Source organism: Opisthocomus hoazin, chromosome 1 (assembly GCF_030867145.1).
Source record: "Opisthocomus hoazin isolate bOpiHoa1 chromosome 1, bOpiHoa1.hap1, whole genome shotgun sequence".
Classification (NCBI taxonomy): domain Eukaryota; kingdom Metazoa; phylum Chordata; class Aves; order Opisthocomiformes; family Opisthocomidae; genus Opisthocomus; species Opisthocomus hoazin.
Genome location: NC_134414.1, coordinates 42,108,752 through 42,133,304, shown reverse-complemented (window position 1 = coordinate 42,133,304; position 24,553 = coordinate 42,108,752). Strand labels below are relative to the sequence as shown.

Genomic DNA, 24,553 nt, shown 5'->3' with positions numbered 1-24,553 from the left:
CTCTTTCAGCGCTTTCTTCAAGAGAAGCAGAACTTTAATACACATTCCATAAGGTCATAAAATTAAATAAATGATCGTTCTCTCATGTTCTGTGTTTTTCTCAGTAGTTTTTTTTAGTTTTTTTCTGTATTAGGCCTGTCCAAAATCAATAGTTAAAATGAGCATTCTTCTGAACAGCCTTGAATAATTGGCTTATTACAGGGTATATTAAAGCATATAATCTAAATGAACGTATGCTCCATTTACGTTTACTTGCAGTCTTATTATGGCTTGAGACTATGAGAGTTTAGTGCTTAATATGATGAGCACACGAAGTCTTAACGGTATAACTCAGATGCTTAGACAGTATACCCTATAATAGTGTAATCTCTTGCTTGACACACAATGCATTGAAACTTCTAAAACCTCATTGAGTATTCCTAATGTTCTATTTCAACCACTGTTAATGGACTAGGCAACCTTTAAATATGTCTACAGTGATCTTGCACTTTGATGCAAACTGTAGCGTGTCAAGTAGAAACTTCCTAAACTAGAATATGTTGGTAAATCTGGTTGTTTCCAGCTTGGGTCTGTGAGGTCAGTTAGCTCTCTCCGCCTACAGAAGACTCCTAGTAAGACCTACCTTTTCTGAGCTATTTAACACACCCCAAGGAAAACAAAACAAACAACACCTCACCCCTCCGCTTCCAAGAAAACAACCTGCCTTCCCTTACCCTCTGGATTATTTGATCTCTTTCACTAGTTAATTTTTTAACAATATTTACATATGTACTTTGGAAGTAAGTTGAAATTATTTATCAGACATTCTAGCAAAAATGAAGACAGAAGTCCTTAAGATTAATTTCTGATATTTTCGAGCTTAAGCAAGCCTAAACTGCATGAACTGGCATCCAATCTAAAAAATGTTTGGTTATTTAAATGTATTTGGCAATATTACTCAACACATCAGGAAGAATGGGGAGGTCAACATGGGAAATCAGGTTGGGGTGACTGAATTACCTTCTTGTCATTTTCTACTGAGATTTGACATACTTTTCAAGTCTTTGAGACACTTCTTGTCATGCAAAACCGATGACTTAAATCTCAACATATTTACAAAACTGAGTTGAGAGTACAGTACTGGTGATTATGCTAGGCGTTGTTTGACCTTTATATCTAAATAAAATAGTCTAAATTTAGAGGCTTCATTTATTACTTTGGTATTGTTCCCTTTTAGCTTTCTTTTTCATGCATGAATTATTATAGGTGTTGTTTTAATTTTGGCTGCTGGATCCTGTTTTGATGTCGAGACACCGTGGTTTGAGATCACCTTGAGCTGTCCCTTCCTTTCAGTAGTTTCTCGCTTCTTTCTTCATTTGATTTGGTTTTTGGTGTCAGCATAATGTTGCAATGCCGTTTAAGAGAATAGAGACTCTGGTTCACAGTACAGGCACCAAAATGTGATTTCGAAAGGAAGTTCTGAAATTTGGGAGAAAAATATAGCTTCCTATTAAAAAAGAAAAAAAGATAGGATGAGTGACTCCTTCAATTCAAAGAACATCTCGGAAATAAATTGTTAACATTTGGCCTGAAGTCCTCAAGCTATAGTCAGAAAGTAACTTTTGATAGGCAGTGTACGACTGAAAGCCTAGTATTCCTGATAGCTAATAAATTCCAACTGCAAAAAATGTAAAGCTGTTAGTCTAGCTTATTGAGGAGTTACAAAACAGAATTGTGCAAGGCAGTTCTTTATTCTTAATTAACTTAATTAACTTTTTTCTACAGAATGTGGACTATGTTGTTTATATTCACCTATCAACAAGTTAATGCTGTTGATAATACCTGAATTTATTTATTAAATATGGTGACTCTATCCACATGAGGATTTTGTGTGAGGACCTTGATTGACACTGGCTTTAGTTATAGAGCTGTATAACTTGTTGATCCTACAAGTACTCCATTGTGTTCTAGAGACCTGATGTTCATTCAGATTTCTTTATTACACTTAAAAATGAATTATTCTGTTATTTTTCAGTTTCTAGTTAGGTTGAAAGGTATGTTAATGCTGCTTTCAGTGAGTAAATATTCTGGTTGTTCAACTTTTTCTCAGAAACTATTTTGACAAATTTTTATTTGGTGTAATTTTCCCTTGTGCAACTGGAAGTTCACCTGTAATGTGATTGCTACATATATATTAAGCTTCATATGCCAGATCAAGTTCCTTCACAGAGATTTGTTTCTTAGAAAACAGTACATGCATGCAAATATAAGTTGGGTTTCAGATAGAAAAGATACTCTTTTTTGGACATTCAAGACTATATGACTAAAGACTAGTGGCTGCTCATGGTACAATAGCTATGCACTTGGTGGGTTCCCATTGCAAACTGTCTGCTTTCTCCAGTTTGTTTGTTGTCTGCTTCCACAGCGCTAAGTAGTGTAGTTTAATTAAGGTGGAATATAGCTTTCTTTTAGGGAGGTAGATACATGAAATATGAACATTGCCTTACTAGAGCAAACCAAAATTTTGCTTTTAAATTTGCCTTAGTTATTTGTATTTTTCTCTAATTGCTATTTTATACTGGGGAGGAGGGGGAGAAAATTTCCTGAAGCAAAGTTTATGCTTTATGAAACCACATTCTGTGTGCTAGAATAAGTCTCAGTACTTTCATAGTTACTAAATTTGAACTGTTATAATTGTGACTTCTATTGTTCATCTCTGTTTTCTTAGTTCTAGCTTATTTTAAACCTCAGTCTCTTACTGTGAGGAGATCATATATACTTGTAAGAATAGGTTGATCACAGTTATAACTATTGCTATTACTGTTGCTGTTTGATCTGGAAATAATATGTAAATAAGTTCAGTTATGTAAGTCTAAGATAGTAAATTTTCTGGGTTTTAACATTTGTTTAAATCTGCTGGATCATTTAATGGCTGAGATAATTTTAAGTTAAATTGTAAATGAAAACAAGAAAACACTTCTGTCATCTTAGATCTTAAGGGGTTCAAAGTAAATGAAACACTAATTATTTATTAGTGATTATGTCATATCAACATAATATGATTTTGTAAATTTTATTTAAATAGCCTTTTTTGTAGCCAACAAGATTACTCTCCTTAAAAAAACTTAATGAAGATCAGGAATTGTAGTTTGCACTTTCATTTTCTAATAGAAATAGTAATGGTCAGTTAAACGTCTCTGGCTTTGCAGTAGTGTAGATTCCTCAGTAAGTTTTCAGTGTATATTTCCATCTTTGTACACATTATTCTTTAATTTCACATATATTATGTGAAATCAGTTTAATGTCTCATGTTACATTCTTGCATCACATCTTTTTGTTCTTTATCCAAGTATTTTTCTAAACTATTTATGCATGCTGTTTTGACTTTCTGCTTCCTCCTGTCTTCACCATAGCAACCAGATTGTTGGATCTTTTTTCAGCCTATATTATGTCTTACATTACTTCGACCTTTGTATATTTAAAAAGATTCCAAAGTTACAGTCTTACTAGAAACAGATCTTAATGTCATGTTGAATAACTTACTAATTCATGCTTCTCCGTAAACCTTGCAGCCTCTGCGTTTTTGATATATAGATATCATAACATGTATGCTATGGTTTTAGAGACTATGAAGCTAAGAATCTTTTTTTTTTTTCCTCCTTCTTTGTGTTGCAGTTTAGAATTGTGATTCGAGACTCTTTTCAAATATCTAGTTAAAAATCTAATGTTTAGTGTGTGTTGAAAGTAATGAATATGCAGGTTTAGGTATAGATTTTTTTTTTCCAAGTCTGCAACACTAGCAGGTTTTTAAAATGCGTTTTCTGTTATGGTTAACCTGTGGTTTTGAATATACCCATAGAGAATTACAGAAATACTATCATTGCACTTACTAACGAAGCGATGTCATCTTAAACCGAAGTATCAGTTCTTCTCAGAAAAGGCTTTTATCGTGGTAGTTGTCAGAATAAAATTATACGGTAATGTTTTGTAGATTTCTCTAAAGCATAAAAAAAGATTATTTTTTTTTTTACCAACCTTCAAATAAAATACAGGTCATAGTTTAGAAATAATTATGCTTCTATAAAAGTGTAGTATTTTGTTGTTTACATTTACACTAACAGCTTTGAATATCTATTGAGAAAAGCATAAATTGTGGCTATGAGTGCCATGCATAGTCAGTCTAGACTTATGTGTTGCTTTAAAAACTGGACAAAAAAAAGTGTTTTAACCATTGAACAGCCATGTTATTATTTGTGGCTTATGTTCTTGCATCTATTTTTCAGAAAGCAGATGCAAGAAGGCAACTCTATGGATCATTTTTATGGTGAGATAGCTTTAGTAAGGACAATTATTGTGTGAAGTTTCAGTGTATTCTAGATCTCATTCAGACTGAAAAAGTTGACTTGATAGTAAGGCAAATTCTAGATGTAAAGTGCATATCCCAGTCGCTTACTAATGAATGAATTATGTTGGTACTGGTGATCAACAGCAACAACAAGGAACAACATTATAGAGCTAGAATAAGCTGGTGGATTTTTAGTCTCAATGTCCCATTCTTGCAAATGGATAATGTAGAAAAACATCCCTTCCCAGCGTTTGGTTTGAAATGGTATTGAATATAGTTCATGTTGGAAATGGCAATGGCACAAGCTCTCCAGTGTTTGAGGACCTAACTTTTGAAATGTTAGTCCATCTTTTTGACTTACAACCTAGTGGCTATTTCAAGTACTTGAAGCTTTATAGAAAGAAATATAGCTGAAAGAACTGGAAAGTTTTAGAAGCAGAATTTTACATTTCTTCAGTGTCTAATATATTACAGTCTTGGTTACCTACTACGTTAGTGTGAACTGTTTCACAGTAGTCATAAAAAAATTGAAGGCTCTACTTTGAAGTGGGAATCTGCTGTGTTGCCCCCCTTCTTCCTGTTATAGGGCAGTGTAAACACAGCCGCGTTTCTGTTCAGATTGACTGGGCAAAAGGCATTTCGGCTCCAGCTGCTGAACAAGTTTGAAAAGGCAGCAGATCCCTGTTTCGCTGCTGAGAAACACAGGCTTAATTTTTTTTAAGTGGATAGAAAAGATGGGATTACCATCCTGATTTTGAATATCAATCAAACCTGTTCTTCTAAAGCCCACCACCCCAGTTATAAAATGTGACATGATGAAAGTTTTGTTATGACATGGTATCTCTGCTTCTGTTCTTAGCCTGAATTTAGCATCAATAAGTCAAATTCTCTAAAGCATGTTATAAAAAAGAAAATGAAAAAGAACTTTTTCTTCAGACATTCATGGTGTGAACTGTGAGCATCTCTATCCTGTCTAATGGAGGCAGACCAGTGTTTTTGGCTGTGAATCACACGGAATCACAGAACGTTAGGGGTTGGAAGGGACCTCTGTGGGTCATCTAGTCCAACCCCCCTGCCGAAGCAGGGTCACCTACAGCAGGCTGCACAGGACCTTGTCCAGGTGGGTCTTGAATATCTCCAGAGAAGAAGACTCCACAACCTCCCTGGGCAGCCTGTTCCAGTGCTGGGTCACCCTCAGATTGAAGAAGTTCTTCCTCATGTTCAGACGGAACTTCCTGTGCTTCCGTTTGTGCCCATTGCCCCTTTTTCGACTGAAAAGAGCTTGGCCCCATCCTCCTGACACCCATCCTTAGGATATTTATAGGCATTTATAAGGTCTCTCAGCCTTCTCTTCTTCAGGCTGAACAAGCGCAGTTCCCTCAGCCTTTCCTCATAGGAGAGATGCTCCAGCCCCCTCATCATCCTCGTAGCCCTCCGCTGGACTCTCTCCAGCAGCTCCTCATCTTTCTTGAAGTGGGGAGCCCAGAACTGGACAGAGTACTCCAGATACGGCTTCACGAGGGCTTTCAGAGATGATGGAGAGTGGCTCAGCAATGACATCCACCAGCTCCCTCGGTACTTGTGGGTGCATTCCATTGGGGCCCATGGATTTGTGGGCAGGCCCTGTGTGGGGCAGAGGTCAGGCCGCTTTCTTTCCTGGAGCTGTTCAGTGTTTTGTACCTCTGTGCTAGTGGAAAAGAGGGAGGGACAGGCAGGAGAAGAGCTGATGAAGAACCTTCAGTCGTGATTGCATAATGTGTAGAAGTCTTGATTTCTGAAGGCAGAAACCAGAAAATTCTCCAAATGAATACTCGGTATTCTCCCATTCTTCTTGCATTAGATTTTGGGTAACATTGAACCATCATATAGATGCTGCCGTGATGCCATGACACTTGGTTTTTTTTTTTACATGTGCAGAAGTTTTTCTTTCTTACTTCGAGAAAGGTTCATCCATCCAGAATGCACAGATAATGATATATATATATATATATTTTTTGGCAGTGTTTTTTCCTGCTCTACTTTCTTGCTGAAATCCCTCCCCAGAGTATGTCCAGGTAAAATTGTGGTGGGTATAATTCTTTGCATCTTTGGATGCACTTGAAGTCCAATGGAGCCCTAACAGAGAAAATAATTATAATGGATAGATGCAATGGCATCTACCTTCTCTTTTCCATATAGCACTGTTAGCATTGACCTGTTCACAATCCCATTTTCCAGAGTAAGCATGGGAAGTGCAAGAACCTTTTGAACTTACTCTTTCCAGAGCAGGCACTGGAAGTGCGAGAACTATTGATAAATAACACTTTAGGTGTAGAGGCCCAAGAAAGCTTCATTTGCAGATGCATCAGGCAGTGTTACAAGGAAAATGGATGGGATTTAGGATGAATAAGCACTGATTGCCATATGGAGAGTTCTTTATGATAATAACATGATTGTTGGTTGCTTCAAGCGCATTTATACTTTTATCAGCTACTCTGTTGCTGGTATCTCTAAGCATCATATTGCTTTTGAAAGGGTGATATTTATTCTGTATAACTCCAGGATGCTATTCCAGGTAAATGATGGTGTATGAGTAAGGCATATGCCCATGGTACGAACATCTATATAAACAAGTAGCTAAGAGAGAGAGATTACTTGTCAGTAATTGAAATTCACTGAGACATGTTGTCTGTTTGTACGTATGTAACCTTTCTATTTCCAAATTTGCAAGGATGAAGGTAAAGATCATGCACCACATTTGTACGGCAGCATGCCCAGCTTTGGGGAAGGACACGTAGAAAGGAACGTGGTCACTCACTATGTATCTTGAGAAATGGCAGTGGCAAAAATACCATGGTGTACTTGTGCTCTTATGCTAGAAACTGTAACTGCACATGTATGTCTGAGTAACAGATCCCAAAGAATTTCTGTTACTGACAGGTAACTTTTTTTTTCCTCAAAGTGATACTGGCATCACAGTATTGATGGGATTTGGTACTCGGTGCTCACTTTGGGAGGTGGATGCTGCACAAAACAGTTCATTGATAAACAACTTGTTTTAAACTGTAGCTGAAATGTTTCCTGCCTCCTGAGGGGTGCTTACTACTGGTTGTTTGATGCAGAAAATAAAACCAGATCTTGTGCTCCCTCTATTTTTATTTGTTTTTAATGATACTTGTCCAGCGTTCTTTTTGGAATAGACACATTGCTCTGTCTGTCATACTGTTGTCATGTATGGTCTTTCCTATGGCAGTTGGAAATTTTAATTTAAATCTGTTCTTTTTTTAATTGAAATTTTTTTTCTTGGATAATTACCTTCTGTATAAATTTATATCACTAGCTGTTGCTGCAATCCTGTGTATTAACTTATTCCAAAGTGAAGAATTTGGGCAGCATATAGGTCTCTAATGGACTTTCAACTCCATTTTTTTTCTGTGTCTGAAGCCAGTTTTGCTATGCAAAAAGCAGCATTCCTTTTTATAGCACTTCTTCCATCACAAAATGTCTTTATTTTTTTATCATAGTAAAAAAAAAAAGGTAATTTCTGCAGTTATCTGTCAATAATAACAAGAAAACGCACATTTTTATCATGAAGGCAGCCTTCCAACTATGCATGATTTTTGAGGAATAGTATTTCTCTAGATATAGAGATTTTTCTGTTGCTGAAATGGAGCACTTTGATTTCAACAACTTCCTCAGAAAGTAGAGATAAATGTAGAGAAAGTTATCCTCTGGCATTCAAAAGGTTGAGTTTTCAGGGAGGAAAAGCAAGAGATAATGCAGTACTGAAATGATTCCCATAGAAGAGACAGGGAACTTTATCAGCACACAACAGTTTGTTAACAGAGATAGAAATCTGGAAGCTTTTTAACCCTTTTTTACAAGTAAGTTTTTTTTTTTTTCACTATCAGTACATTATAACAACTATAATGTAGACTAGATCGATACAGTATTTTGTGACAGAAAGGGAGGTATATTTTGGATTTTCCACTGATACCTCCTTTTTTCAATTACATATGGAGTTTTGGAGGAGACCAGAAGATTGGGGGATTTGGGGTTTGTTTTAGCATTGTATACTTGATCTGGATTCTTGTGTTGTGTTCCTAAATATGACAATGTACTCCTTTGAAAGAAAATCAGTAAAGTTACCATCAGAGAGTTTTGTAAGGGTGGTTTGTAATTGAAGAGTTTTATATATTAGTCTTGTTATTTTTATTATAATTTAAATTATACAATAATGAATGGAAAGCTCAGCTTTGGTTTATATCACATGACAATCTCATAAATATTACAACATCTACTGAGCTGTGAGCTCACACATTGCAATATTTGTCATGTGATCTGGTAAAATTTCTGTCTTGGAAAATACAATGCAGTTGGGTCATTAAAGCCTAAACTGTTAGGATTTCTTTAGTTGCTAATGAAATGTCTTCTTTTCAAAGCTGCTGAACAGGACAGATGACTTTTTAAACTAATTGTAATTCACTGAGGCACCCTATAATCTATAAGAAAGTTCACCTCTGCACTGTTCCTGTCCAGCTGTTGTCTTGAACAATTATCAGCAAGTTATTGTTCTGGTATGAGCCATGTCATGCTTGAAAGTGAGATGAAAAAAATTAATGAGGGTGCATGAATGCTGGTTGATGAAGGTTAAGTAGATACAGTTATGCTCTCCACATTCTTTACCGTGACTGTTGAGATTGAGGCAATGTACTCTAATGAGACCACACAAACAAATGTGCTGATTGACAGATCTTGATTTAGCAATGAAAAATGTTGGCTGAAGCCATATTTTGTTTCAGCCTGATACTCGGGTTGCTTGTGCATATAAAGACCTTGAATTTAACTTATACTACGGAGCATTACTATTTTTTTTCTTTATTTAATGATATAAATCCATTTCATTGCTTTTATTAGGAATGATATATATGACTGAAAGGGAATCGTGCATCATTTAGTGGTTATAGCAAGGGAATACTGAGGGCTTTTGATATTTATTTTTGCTGGGAAAAAAGGCTTAGTACGTTTTCTATAAGTTAATTTTAAAAATCACAGAGCACTTTGTGTTGTAGATTCCTTAGTCTGATATCAATAGTCTCCGAAAATACTGAACAGTTTTTCTACAATATTATAATCAAAGATATAGAGGTAGATTTTTTGGGGAGGGAAAAAAACTAGTGTGTGTGTGTCAGATTCAGCATATGAAAAGTAAATTATGACAGACAGTCGATAAAATTTGATTTATTTTGAGAAGATGATGATTTTTCTAAGCAAAGTAAATGCGATAGATTTAACCTCTGGACTGCAATAGGATTGCCACTGTGCCAATATTAACGAAAAGTGGGATTAGCTGCAAACTTGTAAAACAGCTAAGTTCAAGAGTAGGTGTGCAATATTGAAAATGGATGCATTGAACTATGAGGCTATTAGTAGAGTGTCTGAAGGATCGGTTTTGGGAATGATAATTTATTAAATAGTCTCAATGATTTGGTGCGTATGTTAAGAGAAGGCTGAACTTTGTGATGGCAGAGTTTGGAGGCATTCTCAAGTTGAAGGAAGTTAGGTTATCACAGGTAGAGAAGCTGGATGAGTAGTAGAAACACAATTAAATTTGGGAACAAAGCCAAATATATAAGTATGATTGACAAAATTTGCCAATTTATTTTAAGTCCATCAGTTCTGGAAGAACTTGTTAAGTGCATTTCAAGCCATCTGAATATATTTATAATACATATATGATCTGCAAAGTAAGAACCACAGGCCTTTTTTTTTGGTACAGACCTTGATCTGTAACTTCACTTGTCTGTATTTAAACAGAACTTTTGGCACATAACAAAGAAATTTCAATATTTCAAATAACAAAGAAGTATTCAAATCCTTGTTCAGGTTGCTAAATGCTACTGTATTTGCCAAACAGGTGTTTAACAGCATGCTGCTTAGTCTGCAGTGTCTGTGTCTGATATTGGGAGGAAGCAGGGGGATGGAGGGTGGGAGATACAGAGAGCCCGATAGGAAGAACAACTAGTAACCTTTATGTTAAAGTTTTGTAGCAGCCATTAGAATGTTTCTTACTATCTTTGCGTAGCCTTACTAGCATCCAGCTGCCAATACTTGATTATGGAGACCTATAGTAGCTGATTGACTGCTTACAAAGTGGCAGAGTTCCAGTGGTGCTGGAGGATGGAGAGTGTGAGCACAAAGTGTACCTGTGTCACAAGAGAGCAAAAACCTGGCAGTAAATAATCACAGAATGTTCGGGGTTGGAAGGGACCTCTGTGGGTCATCTAGTCCAACCCTCCTGCCGAAGCAGGGTCACCTACAGCAGGCTGCACAGGACCTCATCCAGGCGGGTCTTGAACATCTCCAGAGAAGGAGACTCCACAACCTCCCTGGGCAGCCTGTTCCAGTGCTCTGTCACCCTCAGAGGGAAGAAGTTCTTCCTCATGATCAGACGGAACTTCCTGTGCTTCAGTTTGTGCCCATTGCCCCTTGTCCTGTCACTGGGCACCACTGAAAAGAGCTTGGCCCCATCCTCCTGACACCCACCCTTCAGATATTTATAGGCATTTGTAAGGTCCCCTCTCAGCCTTCATCTGAGAAAAAAGCTGTCTAACATACACTAACTCTTCTCCAGTCCATTCAAATGCATTTGATGTTGTGTAAGAGCATAGCATAGAACTTGCCTTTCCTTGTGGAAAGGCCTAAATTGAGAGCTGCTTATGCCTGAAATTTAACAGTGTGAACACAAACTTTAGGTTAGTGCTAGAATCTGTGATTCTTACTTGGGTTTATATACATGTTTGTGTATATATATGTATGTATCAGTTGTTTACAAAAAAAAGAAAAAAAGGTAAGGGAGGAAGAGCAGAACAAATCCTGGATTTCACAGAAGTGTTTCCAGTAGGGAAGCATTGTTGTTAATGTGTTTACAAGTCACGCTTTGTAATGTGACTTTCAGTTCTACCGTCCCAGACTCAAGACAGATTAAATCACAGATGCATAGAAGCTGCTGGTATCATCAGGTGAAGAGATTAAATGGATTTGAAATCTTTAATTAAGAAAAAGCAAAGATCATGTTGTAGCGCTGTTTTCTTATTCTTAGAGAGGAACATTAGGAAGGGAAAAAAACTGTTTAAACCAAGAGAAATAGGTATAAACTAGTCATGAATAAATTTAAACTGCAGATTGGTTCCAATCCACTAGATCGGAGATGTTCAGGCACGCTTATCTTGTGAATGCATCTTTAAGAAAAGGCTCAGTATTTTCAAGGTAGACTTAAGAAAAATATGAAAAAAGTCTATTTTGTGCTTTCATGTTACAGTGACTTGGTCTTCGAGCTATGAGAGTTCCTATTTTACATTTATTAGATGTCACTATAGTTAGCTTTACTGTTGCAAAAATTTAGAAGTAAGGGATAGACTTGCTTTCCTTCATGTTCTCTGCCCTGCCCTGTACACCAGATAAGGTGAATGTTTATGAGCAGCAGATGCAGTAGTGGTGCGTGAGGAAGAGTTTGGGCTGCAGATTGCAGGATGGGAAATCTCCAGTGATTCGGCTGTTTCTTGGCTTGACTCCCAGGTTTCCCAGCTTCCAGGGATGGTAACAGTGAGTAAGCAGTCTTGCTCTGAGGGTTAAAACCCAAACATTTGACCTGCAAGTCCACTGCTGCTTTCAGGTTGCCATTCAGCATAATGCCAACATCTTGGAGATCTAGAGATACTTACTGCACTGCCTGGTTATGTACTGGTGTCTGATGTCTTATATTGGTAGGAGTGACCCGTCCAGATCTCCAGGCATACCTCAGGGTGCTTCAGGTGCTTTGAGGTATTTCAGGGACTGGTGTGAGGAAGTGCTGTTTATTATCTCTGATGGCTTTGGCCTCTTGCTGCCGGTGTAACTTGGCCGTCTGCGGCTGACTGTGCCTTCCTCACTCAGTTTCATTCAGGACACACCAGCTCTTCCCTGGTAATTCCAGTTTGCTGTTCTCTCCCCTCTGCCCTTTCGGTTTGGACTCCCATGTACTGCTCTTTCTTCCTGCAAATTAATGGTCAGTCCTTTGTCAGATTAGTGCTGCCCCCTCCTTTATGGTGTGAGGCACCGACGGTGCTACGAGGTGACAGTGGTAGCTTAGTGAGTTTTTTGTCCCTCTTATGTCAGGTCATTCATTCCTGCCCCTGCACTCCTCTGTCTCTTTTGCTGCCATGTTCTCTTTTTTGTGCAGTCACTTGACGAATTAGATGGAAAGCTTGATCCAGTGTTTCCCTGCTGGAAAGATCTTGAATTGTTTTAAGTTCAGATCAGAGGTTAATAAAAGAATTAAAAATAACATCAGAACACATAGAGTACCCTTTGAAAATATGTGTTCAGCGAAAGTACTTACAAAAGCATACTGTATAGTTCAATACGTGTTCTGCAATGAAATGACTTACATAATGACTAGTATAAATTATCTTTTTTGTAAGTACCTTGAGGTATTGTTTGTCTGTAAGGATATGTAGTAAAACACTGATTTTGAGAGCCGAGTGCTGGTAAGACTATACAACACTGCCTGAACTTATGAAGCAAAATTAAAACCATAGTTTAAAGGAAGGAGGTGAGATTTTAAAGGAATAATTTTTCTGTCAGAAGTATGTCTTCGACTGAGCTGTACATATAGATGGAACTTGTTAACTTTAAATCTTACAATAACAAAGATCAAATCAATTATGAAGAATCTTTGTCTTACTAAGGTGTTACAGCATACTTTTCTGAGAGAAACAACCCCTAAGTAAAAATAAATATTTGATTCTAAATGTGTAACTTTTCTTTATAATTTAACATGGTAGCTGGCTTCACGACTTTGTTTTGTGCCGTATTTCACTGACAGGTGAATCAGGTGCCGCTAGATGGGAGGGGTTCCTTTCCCTTTCTTGTTTGACACGAGTGTTTACGTGGCTGTGCAGCAAACTGGGGCAGGGAGCTAGCATGACTGCAAACTAGCTTATGGCATTCGCTATACAGGTACAAGTATGCTGGTCAGTATAAAGTGTCTGGGAAAAGGGTGGAACAGCCTCTTTCAGATGCAGTGCCAGGTTCTGCTCAACTGGGATCATGGGATGGTGCTCTGTGAGCAGCTGGGCAGATGTGTGAGTTCATTGATGCTGAAGGGGAGAGGCATGGCTGATGTCTTCTGCCCTGCTCCTGGTTACATGGTCTGCCCCACTCTGGTACTCATTAGGTTATTCCACAAGCTGATCAAACTTACTACTTTTGTGGAAAACTACCCACTACTTTGGTTTTTTTCTTCGTAATTTTTCTGCCATTTTTAGTGAGTTGAAGAAGTTTTTGAAGCAGACTGGCTATTGTGCTGGCTTTTTCAGAAATGGTAGGAATATGCAGCCAAGAGAAAAGCTGAGTGTGTGAGGGGAGGAATGAACTCCCATCTATACCAGCAGTGCTCGTCTGTGTCTGCGTACTGTGATTTGTGGAATCTTAGAATCTTACAATAGTTTGGATTGGAAGGAACATTTAGAGGTTATATAGTCCAAACCCCCTCCAGTAGCAGGGACATCTTTAACTAGACCAGGTTGCTCAGAGCCCCGTCCAACCTGGCCTTGAATGTTTCCAGGGATGGGGCCTTCACTGCCTCTCTGGGCAACCCGTTCCAGTGTTTCACCACCCTCATCGTAAAAAATGTCTTCCTTATATCTAGTCTGAATCTACCTTCTTTTAGTTTAAAGTCTTAACCTGTTGTCCTATGGCTACAGGCCTTACTAAAAAATCTGTCCCCGTCTTTCTTTAAGCCCCCTGTAAGTACTGAAAGGCCACAATAAGGTGCCTTCAGAGCCTTCTCTTCTCTAGGCTAAACAACACTATGGATCCAAACTCCACTTTTGAAAAAATAACTCAGGATTTAAAAAACTAGTGGGTAATAATAGGGTTGTTTGGAAAACATGCCCTACTTTTTATCAGCTTCTGTGTTTTTAAGAATCTACAACTCATAAGCTTATACTTCAGTCTGTAAGACTCTGAATGTTATTTTGTTAAGTGCAAGTCCTAAGTTCTTCTTAAAGGGAACTGTAGTCATCAAGTCAACCTTGTTTAAGTGTGTGCTTTTGAATTAAAAGCCTAATTTGAGTGAAGGTTGTTGTATGAGAAACTGAAGGCAAAAAAACCTAGAATTGCTTTGTTTGGTCCAGACTTTCAGTGTTTCAAACTCAAGGGCTGGAAACATACGTATTAAGTTGAGGATGAATGTTATGATGAAACAGTTTTGACAGTGTAGTGAATTAAGATATAAATGGGAAAAAGATATTTTTACTTATTCTTATAAATAGATAATGATAAACAGTAACAGTTTGAAAAATTCAACAGTAAGAAGGTCTGAAATTGGCTTATACCATGGACTTGGGTCTAGAAACAAGTTACTGTCCAACTTCTAGAAGCTATTTAGTGAAGTTGAAAAAGTTTTGATCAAGCAAAATAATGAGTTGTTCATTAGAAGATTTAAAAAAAGGTTAAACTAGTGGTCTTACTGTGAACAACAACAGAGCAGAGTTAGGGAAATACAAATGTTGTGGCACGTTAATGATATTTAACATACACTACATAAAATCTGTAAGCAGTAGAATCCACAGCTTGGAGTGTCTCTCTTTCATTCAGATTTTACTTAAGAGTATATGCTTGTATTTAAATTACAGGGACTTCAGTATCTTTCAAATACTGTTTTAATTCTTACTGCTTTGCTGAGTTAGAGCTAAGGTGTTAAAAATTTTCACAGTAGTGAATTTTGAGCATGGTTAAAGACTTAACAAAAATGCAATACAAAAGGGTGATTTACTGCTTCTTATCTGTCTTCCAAAGAAAAAAATGGAAGTTTGAGTAACAAACTTGCTTTCCTACTTCTAAATGCTGAAGCTTACAATTATTTCTGTTTGTCCAATAATGAAGTTGCCTCCAAACTGGTCTTTCGGGGGAACGCTGTGTTGGAGGAGGAATTGCAACTTGCATGGTCAGTAGAGGAAGTTTTAGAATAGGTCACTGAAGTGGACAGTAACAGATTGCTAAGACCAGCTGGTATTCACCCCAGACTTCGAAGGGAACTGAAGGATGAAACAGCTGGGCTATGAAATGTGCTGTGTAAATGTTATTTGAACCTGTGCCAGCATCAGAGGAAAGGAAGCAAGGTGACAAATGTGACAACAATTTTTAAAAAGGTTTCTGGGGTTTGAGAATCTACGATTAGCAAAGTTGATACCCATGGTGGACATACTGTAGAGAATTTTTAATAAAGAGTAGAATTAGTGAACAGTTTAATAAATTACTGGTATACTGGCAAAATCTTCTCACTCTCAGTAATGGTTGAAAGCAAATAGTATTTTGGCAACTGTTAATAAGAAAAATAATAATAAAAAAGTATCACTGTAAGAGTTGAAGTTGTGCCCACATCCTGCATACTTTGTGGGGTTTTGTTTCCTCTTGCTAATAAAAGGTATAGGAGAGGTACAGCAAAACTGATCAAGATTAGCAAAACACATAAAAGGAAGTCTTTATATGTATAATGCACAGTTAAGAATGAGAACTCTGTGCTGAAGGACTTAATCAATGTTTAAAGTTTACCAGGTGTAAAAAGCAATTACACAAATGCATGGAAGAACAATCTGTCGAGGATTATGAAATGATAAGATTTTGCTCTGGAATTGGACAGCCTCTGAAAGACAAATATATGGAGACTTGCAAAGAAGTGTATGCTTGACGTATACTTTTTCCTATGCGTCTTACTGATCCCTGGAAGAAGTTGAGTTTTGATCCAACAGGGCATAGTTATTCTTATGAAGAGGTTTCTGGAGGCAGCAGTGTAGTTCTGATTCTGTTTTTTTAGCTGGATCTTACTCATTCCCTTGCCTTGTCCCACTTAATCTGAACCATGCTGGCTCCTTGTCTAATACTTTTGTGTGGTTCTTTATCTTCTTTCAGATATTGGACCCCAAAAAAGTAGAGTTAAACAGCTGTCATTCAATTTCACAGTGTAATCATTAACATTACAGTGCTTCTTGAATCAGCTGTGCTTAGCTCGGGTGCAATGGTGCTCAGGTCCTTTTATTCTGCTTTTGATAGCTTCTGTCGAGTGACAGATCAGTCTTGTAAGGCCCAAACAGCTAAATCTTGATGGTAGGAATATGTCTTAATATGTGTGTGTGTGTCTGAAAACCACAGAATTATGTGTCTACTGGAGCTAGACTCTAAATAACTTCACTGCTGGGAACACCAGTATGTTTTGGTTTTACGTGCTCAGCAAACTCCGCTGTAGCACAAAGCTCATCTCCACCCCCCCTTTTTCCTTTTGCCTCCCAGGAAAATTAGTGAAGTTTTAAATCCTTCCAGGACTTGAATCAGTCTTGGTTGAAACTTTCAGTTCTAGTGTGGAGCCAAGCAGGTGTTCAGATTTTGACTAAGAAAAAGATTCTTCTGATTTGTATATGCCATATTTCTGAGAGTATTTTAGATAGTTACTTCTTAAGAAATAGGATTTCAGGGTTGTTGTTTTTTTTTCTTCAGAATTTTATCAACTTCCATTACAAATTTGAGAGCTTAATATCTTTGGTTTATGAATGAACTAGCATTATTTAGAAACTATTTAGTCAGTACGATAACACTTAAGTTTCAAAAATAAAATGAGGATGGTATTTCTGCTTTAGAAAATTTAGTGAGTTAGTTTAACTACTTGGCTAATTTCCCCAAAGCAATACACTTTAACTGTAAACTCCTGTGTTCATTGTTATAAAAGAGGAGGAAAAGGAAAGAAGCACAAACACAAGTCAATTTGGTTAATGACTAGCCAGTGAATTAGTTGCCATTGCATTATCAGTTGGTCTATGCCTGTTATCGCTATATCTTCTTGCAAACAAGGACCTGATACATCCATTGTAATTACCTGTTTATTTTTATCTTGGTCCACCTATTCGTGCCATGATGGTACAGTATTTCAATGGGCAAGATGCATGTGCTGGCAACTGTAAAGATTCTAAACTGAAGTACTCATTTTGTGCATTCAATGTGATGTACATACAGAAAATTAAAGACTGTATTAAGTAATACAGAAGATGTGAAGTGCTAAAACCATCTGAAAATATGGTTTTTTTTTCATTTTTATAGAGCTGTAAGAAAAAGTATCAGCATATTATATTTATAATTACTCTCCAACTCTCATACACATTCTATATGCTTCAGTTGTTTTCTCCTACAGTTTATATAATTATACAAGTTTAACGGGATGAATGTTTTGTGGTAAATTAAAATATTTAAAAAAAAATAGGCTGATTCATAGAGAAGCTTTGTGTGCAATTATCTATAAAGTCAGCCATTGGATGTATTTAATACCTGATTATAGAGGCATATTCTTCTGAACTGCCTTGCAATAGCCTGTCAGAGATAAAATACCTGATTACATTTGTCCTTTTGCTATTACCGATGATGCCAGTTCTTATGCATCCTTGAGAAATTATTTGTGATAAAATCCTGTATTTTGAATGAGTTATCATGATGCACAACTTTAAGTTATCGTGAAGCATGACTGAGTTATCATGATGTGTGCATGAGTTGTGCCAATTCAACAGCAGCATTGTCAGTATAGGAACAGCAGTGCGTGCGTGCATGACTGAACACATTTGACGGAGGTAAGAAGTGACAATCTCTTACAAACTGCTCAGAAGACAAATGGTGAAATGTAAGAAATATTCACTGTTGCAGCCAGGTACTGTTACAAAGATGTGAGTTACCGATGAATAGAAACTGTCAGAAAGGACAGAGGCCTGAATAAACAGCAACTTTAATACCTTGGCACCTTTGCTTTATATTTTCCACATATCTGTTGTAGTGAACGTGAAGAGGAATAACAAGTTCCCCTGGTTTCTAGGAATTTGCAGTCCAGCTTGATGTAAAGTAGCGGACATGTTTTCACTTTCAAAGCTGACAGGTAAAAATGTGAAACATTATTTGTATTCCTGCCATAGTTATGAACTTCATACTGATTTTTCAAGTTTTAGATATATGTAGATGTAAAATAAGATGTAGCATGAAAGCTTTTTCATAGTACTTGAAACACAGTCTGTAACCCATAAAAGGGCTGGATTAGATTATTAGGAGTGATGAGCAGTCCCTGAGGCTAACATTTGTGTTGATGCAATCTTAGGTTGCTCTGTTTGGAAAGCAGAACATTCACCAGCTTTCCGGCCTCAGCATTCGGGCATTCTTCCTACTGCTGCAGGCTGTGCGCGGTATCCTCATTTTATCCTTCTTTTTATAAAAAAGCAAATAGGTGGCTTCAACGATATTGCAGAATGATTTAGGTCTAGTTCTTAATTTCTTTGCCATTTTGAAGCAGATTGTCACAAATAGCTGTGCTGGTGAACCCTGCAACTCAGTACGGAATCTGCAAACGGTGCTGATGGCACCTGTGTAGCATCACAGTCTGCAAAATAGGCTTGTTGGTCTCCTTTCTTGGAGACTAAACTTAACTTTGCTTTGTCGAATGTCTTATTGTGGGACAGTAGTTGTAGAGCTGTTAAAATGATTCAAAAGGCTATGTTCTGTCAGCCAGAAGATATGTATTCCTTGTCAGGCCTTTGATTTTGACACGTGAGGCCACACCTGAAGTACTGTGTCCAGCTTGAGGCTCCCCAGTAAGAGAGAGACAGGGACATACTGGGGAAAGTCCAGCAAAGGTTCATGAAGATGTTGAAGCGACTGGAGCATCTCTCACATGAGGAAAGGCTGAGAGGACTGGGACTGTTTAACATGGAGAAGTGAAAGCTCAGGAGGATCTTAGCAATTTATATAAATACCTGAAGTAAGGTGCAAAGAGGATAAAATCAGGCACTTTTCAGTGGTGCCCAGCTGCAGGACAAGAGGCCATGGGCACAAACTGAAACACAGGAGGTTCCTCCTGAACATCACAAAACACTTCTTTTACTGTGAGGGTGACTGAGCGCCGGCACAGGTTGCCCACAGAGGTTGTGGACTCTGCCTCCATCCTCAAAAGCCACCTGAACACAGTCCTGGGCACCTGACTCTGGCTGGCCCTGCTTGAGTGGGGGCGGTGGTAAAGATGACCTCCAGAGGTCCCTTCCAACCTCAGTAGTTCTGTGATTTATAACTAGGTATTCTACATTTTTGCTTTGAATAACTAAGAACTTTGCAGCATTTTTTTATTTAGCTGCAACCCCATCTTCTATTAAAGATCTGTTCCTTTTGATTCCAGATAACTTTTTGGCGATAAGAATGCAGATTGTTCAGTTGAATATCCTACTATGTGGGGCACAAGCTATTGTTTACTACTAAGGGTTAGACTTACAAACAAATGAAGTAGATATCTGCTTTCATAATGAGACTTGGTATGGGTACATCTTTTGAGCCCACGACCCCAGGCTTGTTCTTGCATTTTTCAGTGAAGACAGACCGCAAGATGACTGTTGTCTTAGCTAAGAGGGTAGGAAAGGTGCAAGGTCTTGTATAATGTTCTATACGCTGTTACTTAGTGACAAAGTAACTCCACTGAGTGTTCTGTAGATTTACGTGTACTGTAGTTTTCAAGTTTCATCTGAACTAGGAATTAAGACTTTTTAAAGTAAATGTTCAGATCTGCATGTTCTTTTTGAAGCTTGTCTTTCAAGGGTGCTTTGTTTTTATTCAGTAGGATGATGTATTTTAGAAGATTTTTTTTTTTCTTTAGCATACAGATGTCATTTTTCTTACACAAAGACTGTGGGTATCAGATTATATAAAGATTTGTGGCAGGAATGGAAATATAGATAGCAGTTCATGAATGTACAGATTATTTCAGCGGAACCTACCAAGAATGTAGTTGTTTCAGAGATCTGCGGAGTAGCTACATAGGATTCAATCCACAGTTTTATGAAATGCTGTTCTGTAGGCTTCCAACTGTGGTGATGTATTTGTAAAATAGTCCTGTTGCCACTCCCTTCAGGACTCTAATTTCAGTCAGTCGTTGCCACAGATGGAGGTAGATGACTACATATGAATGTGTATATGAATGTGTATACGGACACATGTTTGAAGCAGACAGCAAAAGCTGTCTTTCCGATAGCTAAAACTCCTTTGAGGTGTTTGTCCATCTGTACACTGGCAGCCACATCTGTTAATTCGGAGTCATGTTAATAAGGATGTAGGATTGTGGAGATAAGAGGAGCTGTGAAGGGTGGGAGATGAATTCTGTGTGTTTCGAAGTGCTCTAGCACTTTGTTTCCCATCCTGAGAGGGCAGGGCAGTTGGACCATCAGATAAGGTACGAAAAATTATCCAGTTCAGATGCAGGGGCAATGTGGATGCTCCTCAATGATAGATGTAGCATATAGACAGAACTTGAAAGGATGTGCGGTTCTTCATATGTAACGTTAATTTTTAGTTGAGTAATACCTGAAATAAGGTATGTGATTTTCAAAAAGTTAATCATTTAATATGATGGTCCAATTTTTGGAGCGTGGGAGCTGTCTGTGCATTTTGAGATCCCCTGGTTTGATTCTTCTCTCTTTAACATGACAACATCTTACATCTATTTCCCTCGATAGTCATCTCTTCTGCGGCAGCTGCCCAGTCTCACTGGGCTGCTTTCTCTTTTTCCAGTGTAATCAGATGTTTCCCATTTTCTATCTTCTGTGTACTTTCCTCCCTGCTCCAATGCCCTCCCTAAATAAAAATATAATTGCTCACTTTCTGATTTCCTGTTAGTCTGGATATTTACTTCACCTCTTCACCTGTTCAGATCTTTCTATTATTTTTTTTCTTTTCCTCCCTCCAGTGGGCTTTTTCCATTTTTGATGGAAATAGATTATAGTTTTTTGTCTTCTGTGGGTTTGTTTTTTTTTTCCTTCCTCATAAGTTAATAAGCAAATGAGGTAAAAATTTCTAGAGGCAGTAGGAGGTATCAGAGTTTTTATTGGAAAGTACAACATTTCCAATAGAGAAGACAATTAATATTTATGCTCTGCTTCTTATTGCTGCCAACTACATAAGGATGTGACCTGAATTCTCCTGAAGAAGTATCATGTAAGTTTGCAGTAGTTTAGTTTGTTGCGTAGTTGTGTAACTGCATACAATTCCTGCATGAGTTCCTAGAGTTAATATGTTCTGTGCTTATATATTTTCCCTTGGGGTCGCAATGCCTTAAGTATTGCTGTAGCATTATGCATAACCCCTTCCTGGGTGAAAAGTCCAGAGAGAATTAGCCAGTTCCTTTGCAGCATTGTTTCTTGATTTGAAAGTTGGGAGTTAAAGTAGTGCATGTTTAACTGCTGATTTTTTTGTATGTTTGTGTATCTCTGTATTATCTTTGTTATAAGACTTGTAATGCATAAGTGTTACTTTCTAGTGCTGGAAAAGGCAAATGTATTTGTTCTTCTGTTTCAGCCTCCATTAGTATCCAGTTCAAGGCTGTCAGGGCAAGTTTAAGTAGATTAGTGAATTCAGATAATTTAACTTTTTTATTGTGACTATTAAGGAAATTAATTTGTTTCCTGTAAAACGATGACTTGCAAAGTTCCAAGGTAGTCATCAAGCATTAATGTGTTTTCATTATGACTCAGAGAAGTAAGGCAGAAGATGGCATGGAGCACACACAGAGGTGTGCAGGTCTTCTAGTGGTATTTGCAATTCTAGCATTGATAAGGCAGGCAACTCAAAATGGTGCTTTTAAGAATGACTGTTTTCAGCATGTAGTCGATAAGAAATTTCAGAGGGCTCTTTAAGTATGTAACTGCAGGAGAAAACAGTTGCATGATCCTGAGATCCGTAACCCCTGACATGCCCTTCTGGGTTCAGTAAGGGCTCTTCTTAAAGCATAACCAGAAAAAAAATGAAGCTTTAGTGGATAACCTCCTTTTTATCCAGTGGCTGAAACGTCACTTTGGACGTGGAGTATTGAGTTCTCACATTGGTGATTAAAATGCAGTCTTTTGCCTTCACATGCGTAGTAAGCAGAGTGGCGTAATTTTTCTTGGGACAGGAGAAGGCTAACCTTTCTATTAAATCTGTGCTAAAAGAAATTCAAGGCCAAAAGGTTGTGTGTAAGGTGGGGAGGAAGAAAAAAGAGAATTGTGCGTTTGTAACCTGTTTGCCTGGGCCCTGAATGTCAGTCCTTCTTCCAAGGACTGCTTTATGTCTTAGCTCAGTGATTTCATTTTTCAGAATACTGGGATCTTTTCTGCAGTGTGACGTGTCCTCAAGAGGAGCATCATGCTGCCTAGCGGGTGTAGCATATTAAAAGTGATTTAGAAAATGATTCAAATTTGTGTCTCCACCAACTCAGAAGGGAGTAGAATCTAGTTTCTTCAATCCCTATGTGAGGTCTTTAAGTTTTTTCTGTCTTTGGTAGCATCCTGTACAGCAAAGCTTAAAGACCTCAGGAGGTCATTGAGTCTGTGTCCCAATCCTAGGCAAAATTTATGGTGTTTAGAAGAACAATTTTAAAGAATGACATAGCTCTCAAAGATCTCTCTTAAAATTTACAGAAGTAATTTCAACTTAGGGGAATCCTCTTGATGATTCATGTTACATCTCATTTTGTCAAGAACCATCAGTGAGCTAGAAATTTTAGTCCTATGTCTTCTTGACAAGACTTCTCATGTATATCCATCTCCTTCTAAAGTCAGTAGCATATACTCTTATTACAACATACTTTCTACTCTCAAAGATTTAGAGTATGTATAGCTTCATTTGGAGCAATCATGCTGTAAAAACTTGGAAAATGATTTCATTTGTGTGGAGAATTAGATAAATAATAGTAATACATTGGGTGAATAACATTTGACAGTGAAGATATGGGCTGGGGGGGGACGGGGAAGAAAGAAAGAAGAAAAAAAGTAAAAAGGACAACCAGACTGGATTTAAGGAAAAACTTGTGTGGTTTGGGTTTTTTTGTTTGCTTTCATAATAATTGGAATGGTTCCTACTGATACATTATCAAGCCTATGTTGTTATTTTAAGTGAAATTCTTATGACAATGTGTGAATAATGAAAAATAAATTCAGCTAATATAATGTATTTGGGAGATCCTATTTGTACGAATTAATGTCTGAAAAGGAAGAATAAGCCAACATTTCCAGCAATATTAATGTACATTTATACAATCATGGTGTCTTTGTGGTATTTTATAATAAGGTGATTACATCATTCATTTAAAAATACAAATTTTTGGAGGAGATAAGGAAAATAGGTATATATTCATTTGTATTCTAAGGTAATGTTGATTTTTTTTTTTTTTTAATAAGCCAGAGGCCTTTGGTAATTTTGGTGCATATATTTATACAAAAGCGGTCACGAAAATACTTAAATTTTGGCTTGGTTCTTTATTGCTCAATATTGAGACATAATGACATATCTTCTTTAAGATTTGTTATTGTTAAAATCCAATTCAGAATGCTAACCTGGTCAGGCTGTTGCATGGTATTTTAAATAAGACTTTCATGACCTCAGACTTTTCGTACAATTGCATTAGCATCTTTATTCAGTTTCTGTATATTAAAAAAAAGTCTTGTTCTAGAAGGCTAACATGCTGACAAATTTGACTGAAGAGCAAAAATTTTGAGAATACAAATAATAAATGCAAAACCTTTTTTTTTGTCTATATGTTCTATGATATGGTCTTTTCTTTGTGAATTGCCTAAGCTTGATAGCAAATATGTTTTCTGAATTCATTAATGTTTTCTCTAAATATTAAGAGTTAACAGTGCATACACTTGTGTTTACTTGCACAGTAAGAAAAGAGGAGGAAGATTTTGAAGAAAAGAAATCCATTAAGAAACGAATCAAAGAATTAAAAGTTTTGGACCCAAAGATTGCACAGAATCTGTGTAAGTAGATTCTGGCTTTATGGTAAAGTAGTGTTGTATAAATGTTTCATAAAAAATGTCTTTCCCTTATGTCTGACTGCCTGTAACCGCTTTCTCTTTAAAGTGCGTGAGAAGGTGTGCATATTGGTGTTAAGCCCAAGCATGTGAGTTGATACAACTGTTTAAAAAGACACAGAAAATAGTTAAAGGTTATTGCTTGTTTAAGACTGAGATTCTTCTCTTCTGCATGTATTGAAGTACAAACATACAACTATATATAATTATCTATCTATATTTTCAACATATTCATCAATTAATATCTGCCTGTCCCTCTATCCCCCTATGCCCAGGAAACAAAAAGACAGTAATGTCTGCAAGATGTCTGACCATCTCTCATGTAATTTACAGAAACAAGGCAATACTGAGT

The 24,553-nt window shown here is 37.2% G+C and overlaps 1 protein-coding gene across 1 annotated transcript in view; it reads left to right on the top strand.

The window, feature by feature from the left end:
- The window catches only part of DIAPH3 (diaphanous related formin 3), a 266,117-nt gene that overhangs the window by 90,144 nt on the left and 151,420 nt on the right, over positions 1–24,553 (top strand). The window contains exon 18 of the mRNA XM_075432939.1: positions 24,052–24,147. Coding sequence (XP_075289054.1) covers positions 24,052–24,147 — 96 coding nt within the window. The remainder of the gene's footprint in view (positions 1–24,051; positions 24,148–24,553) is intronic.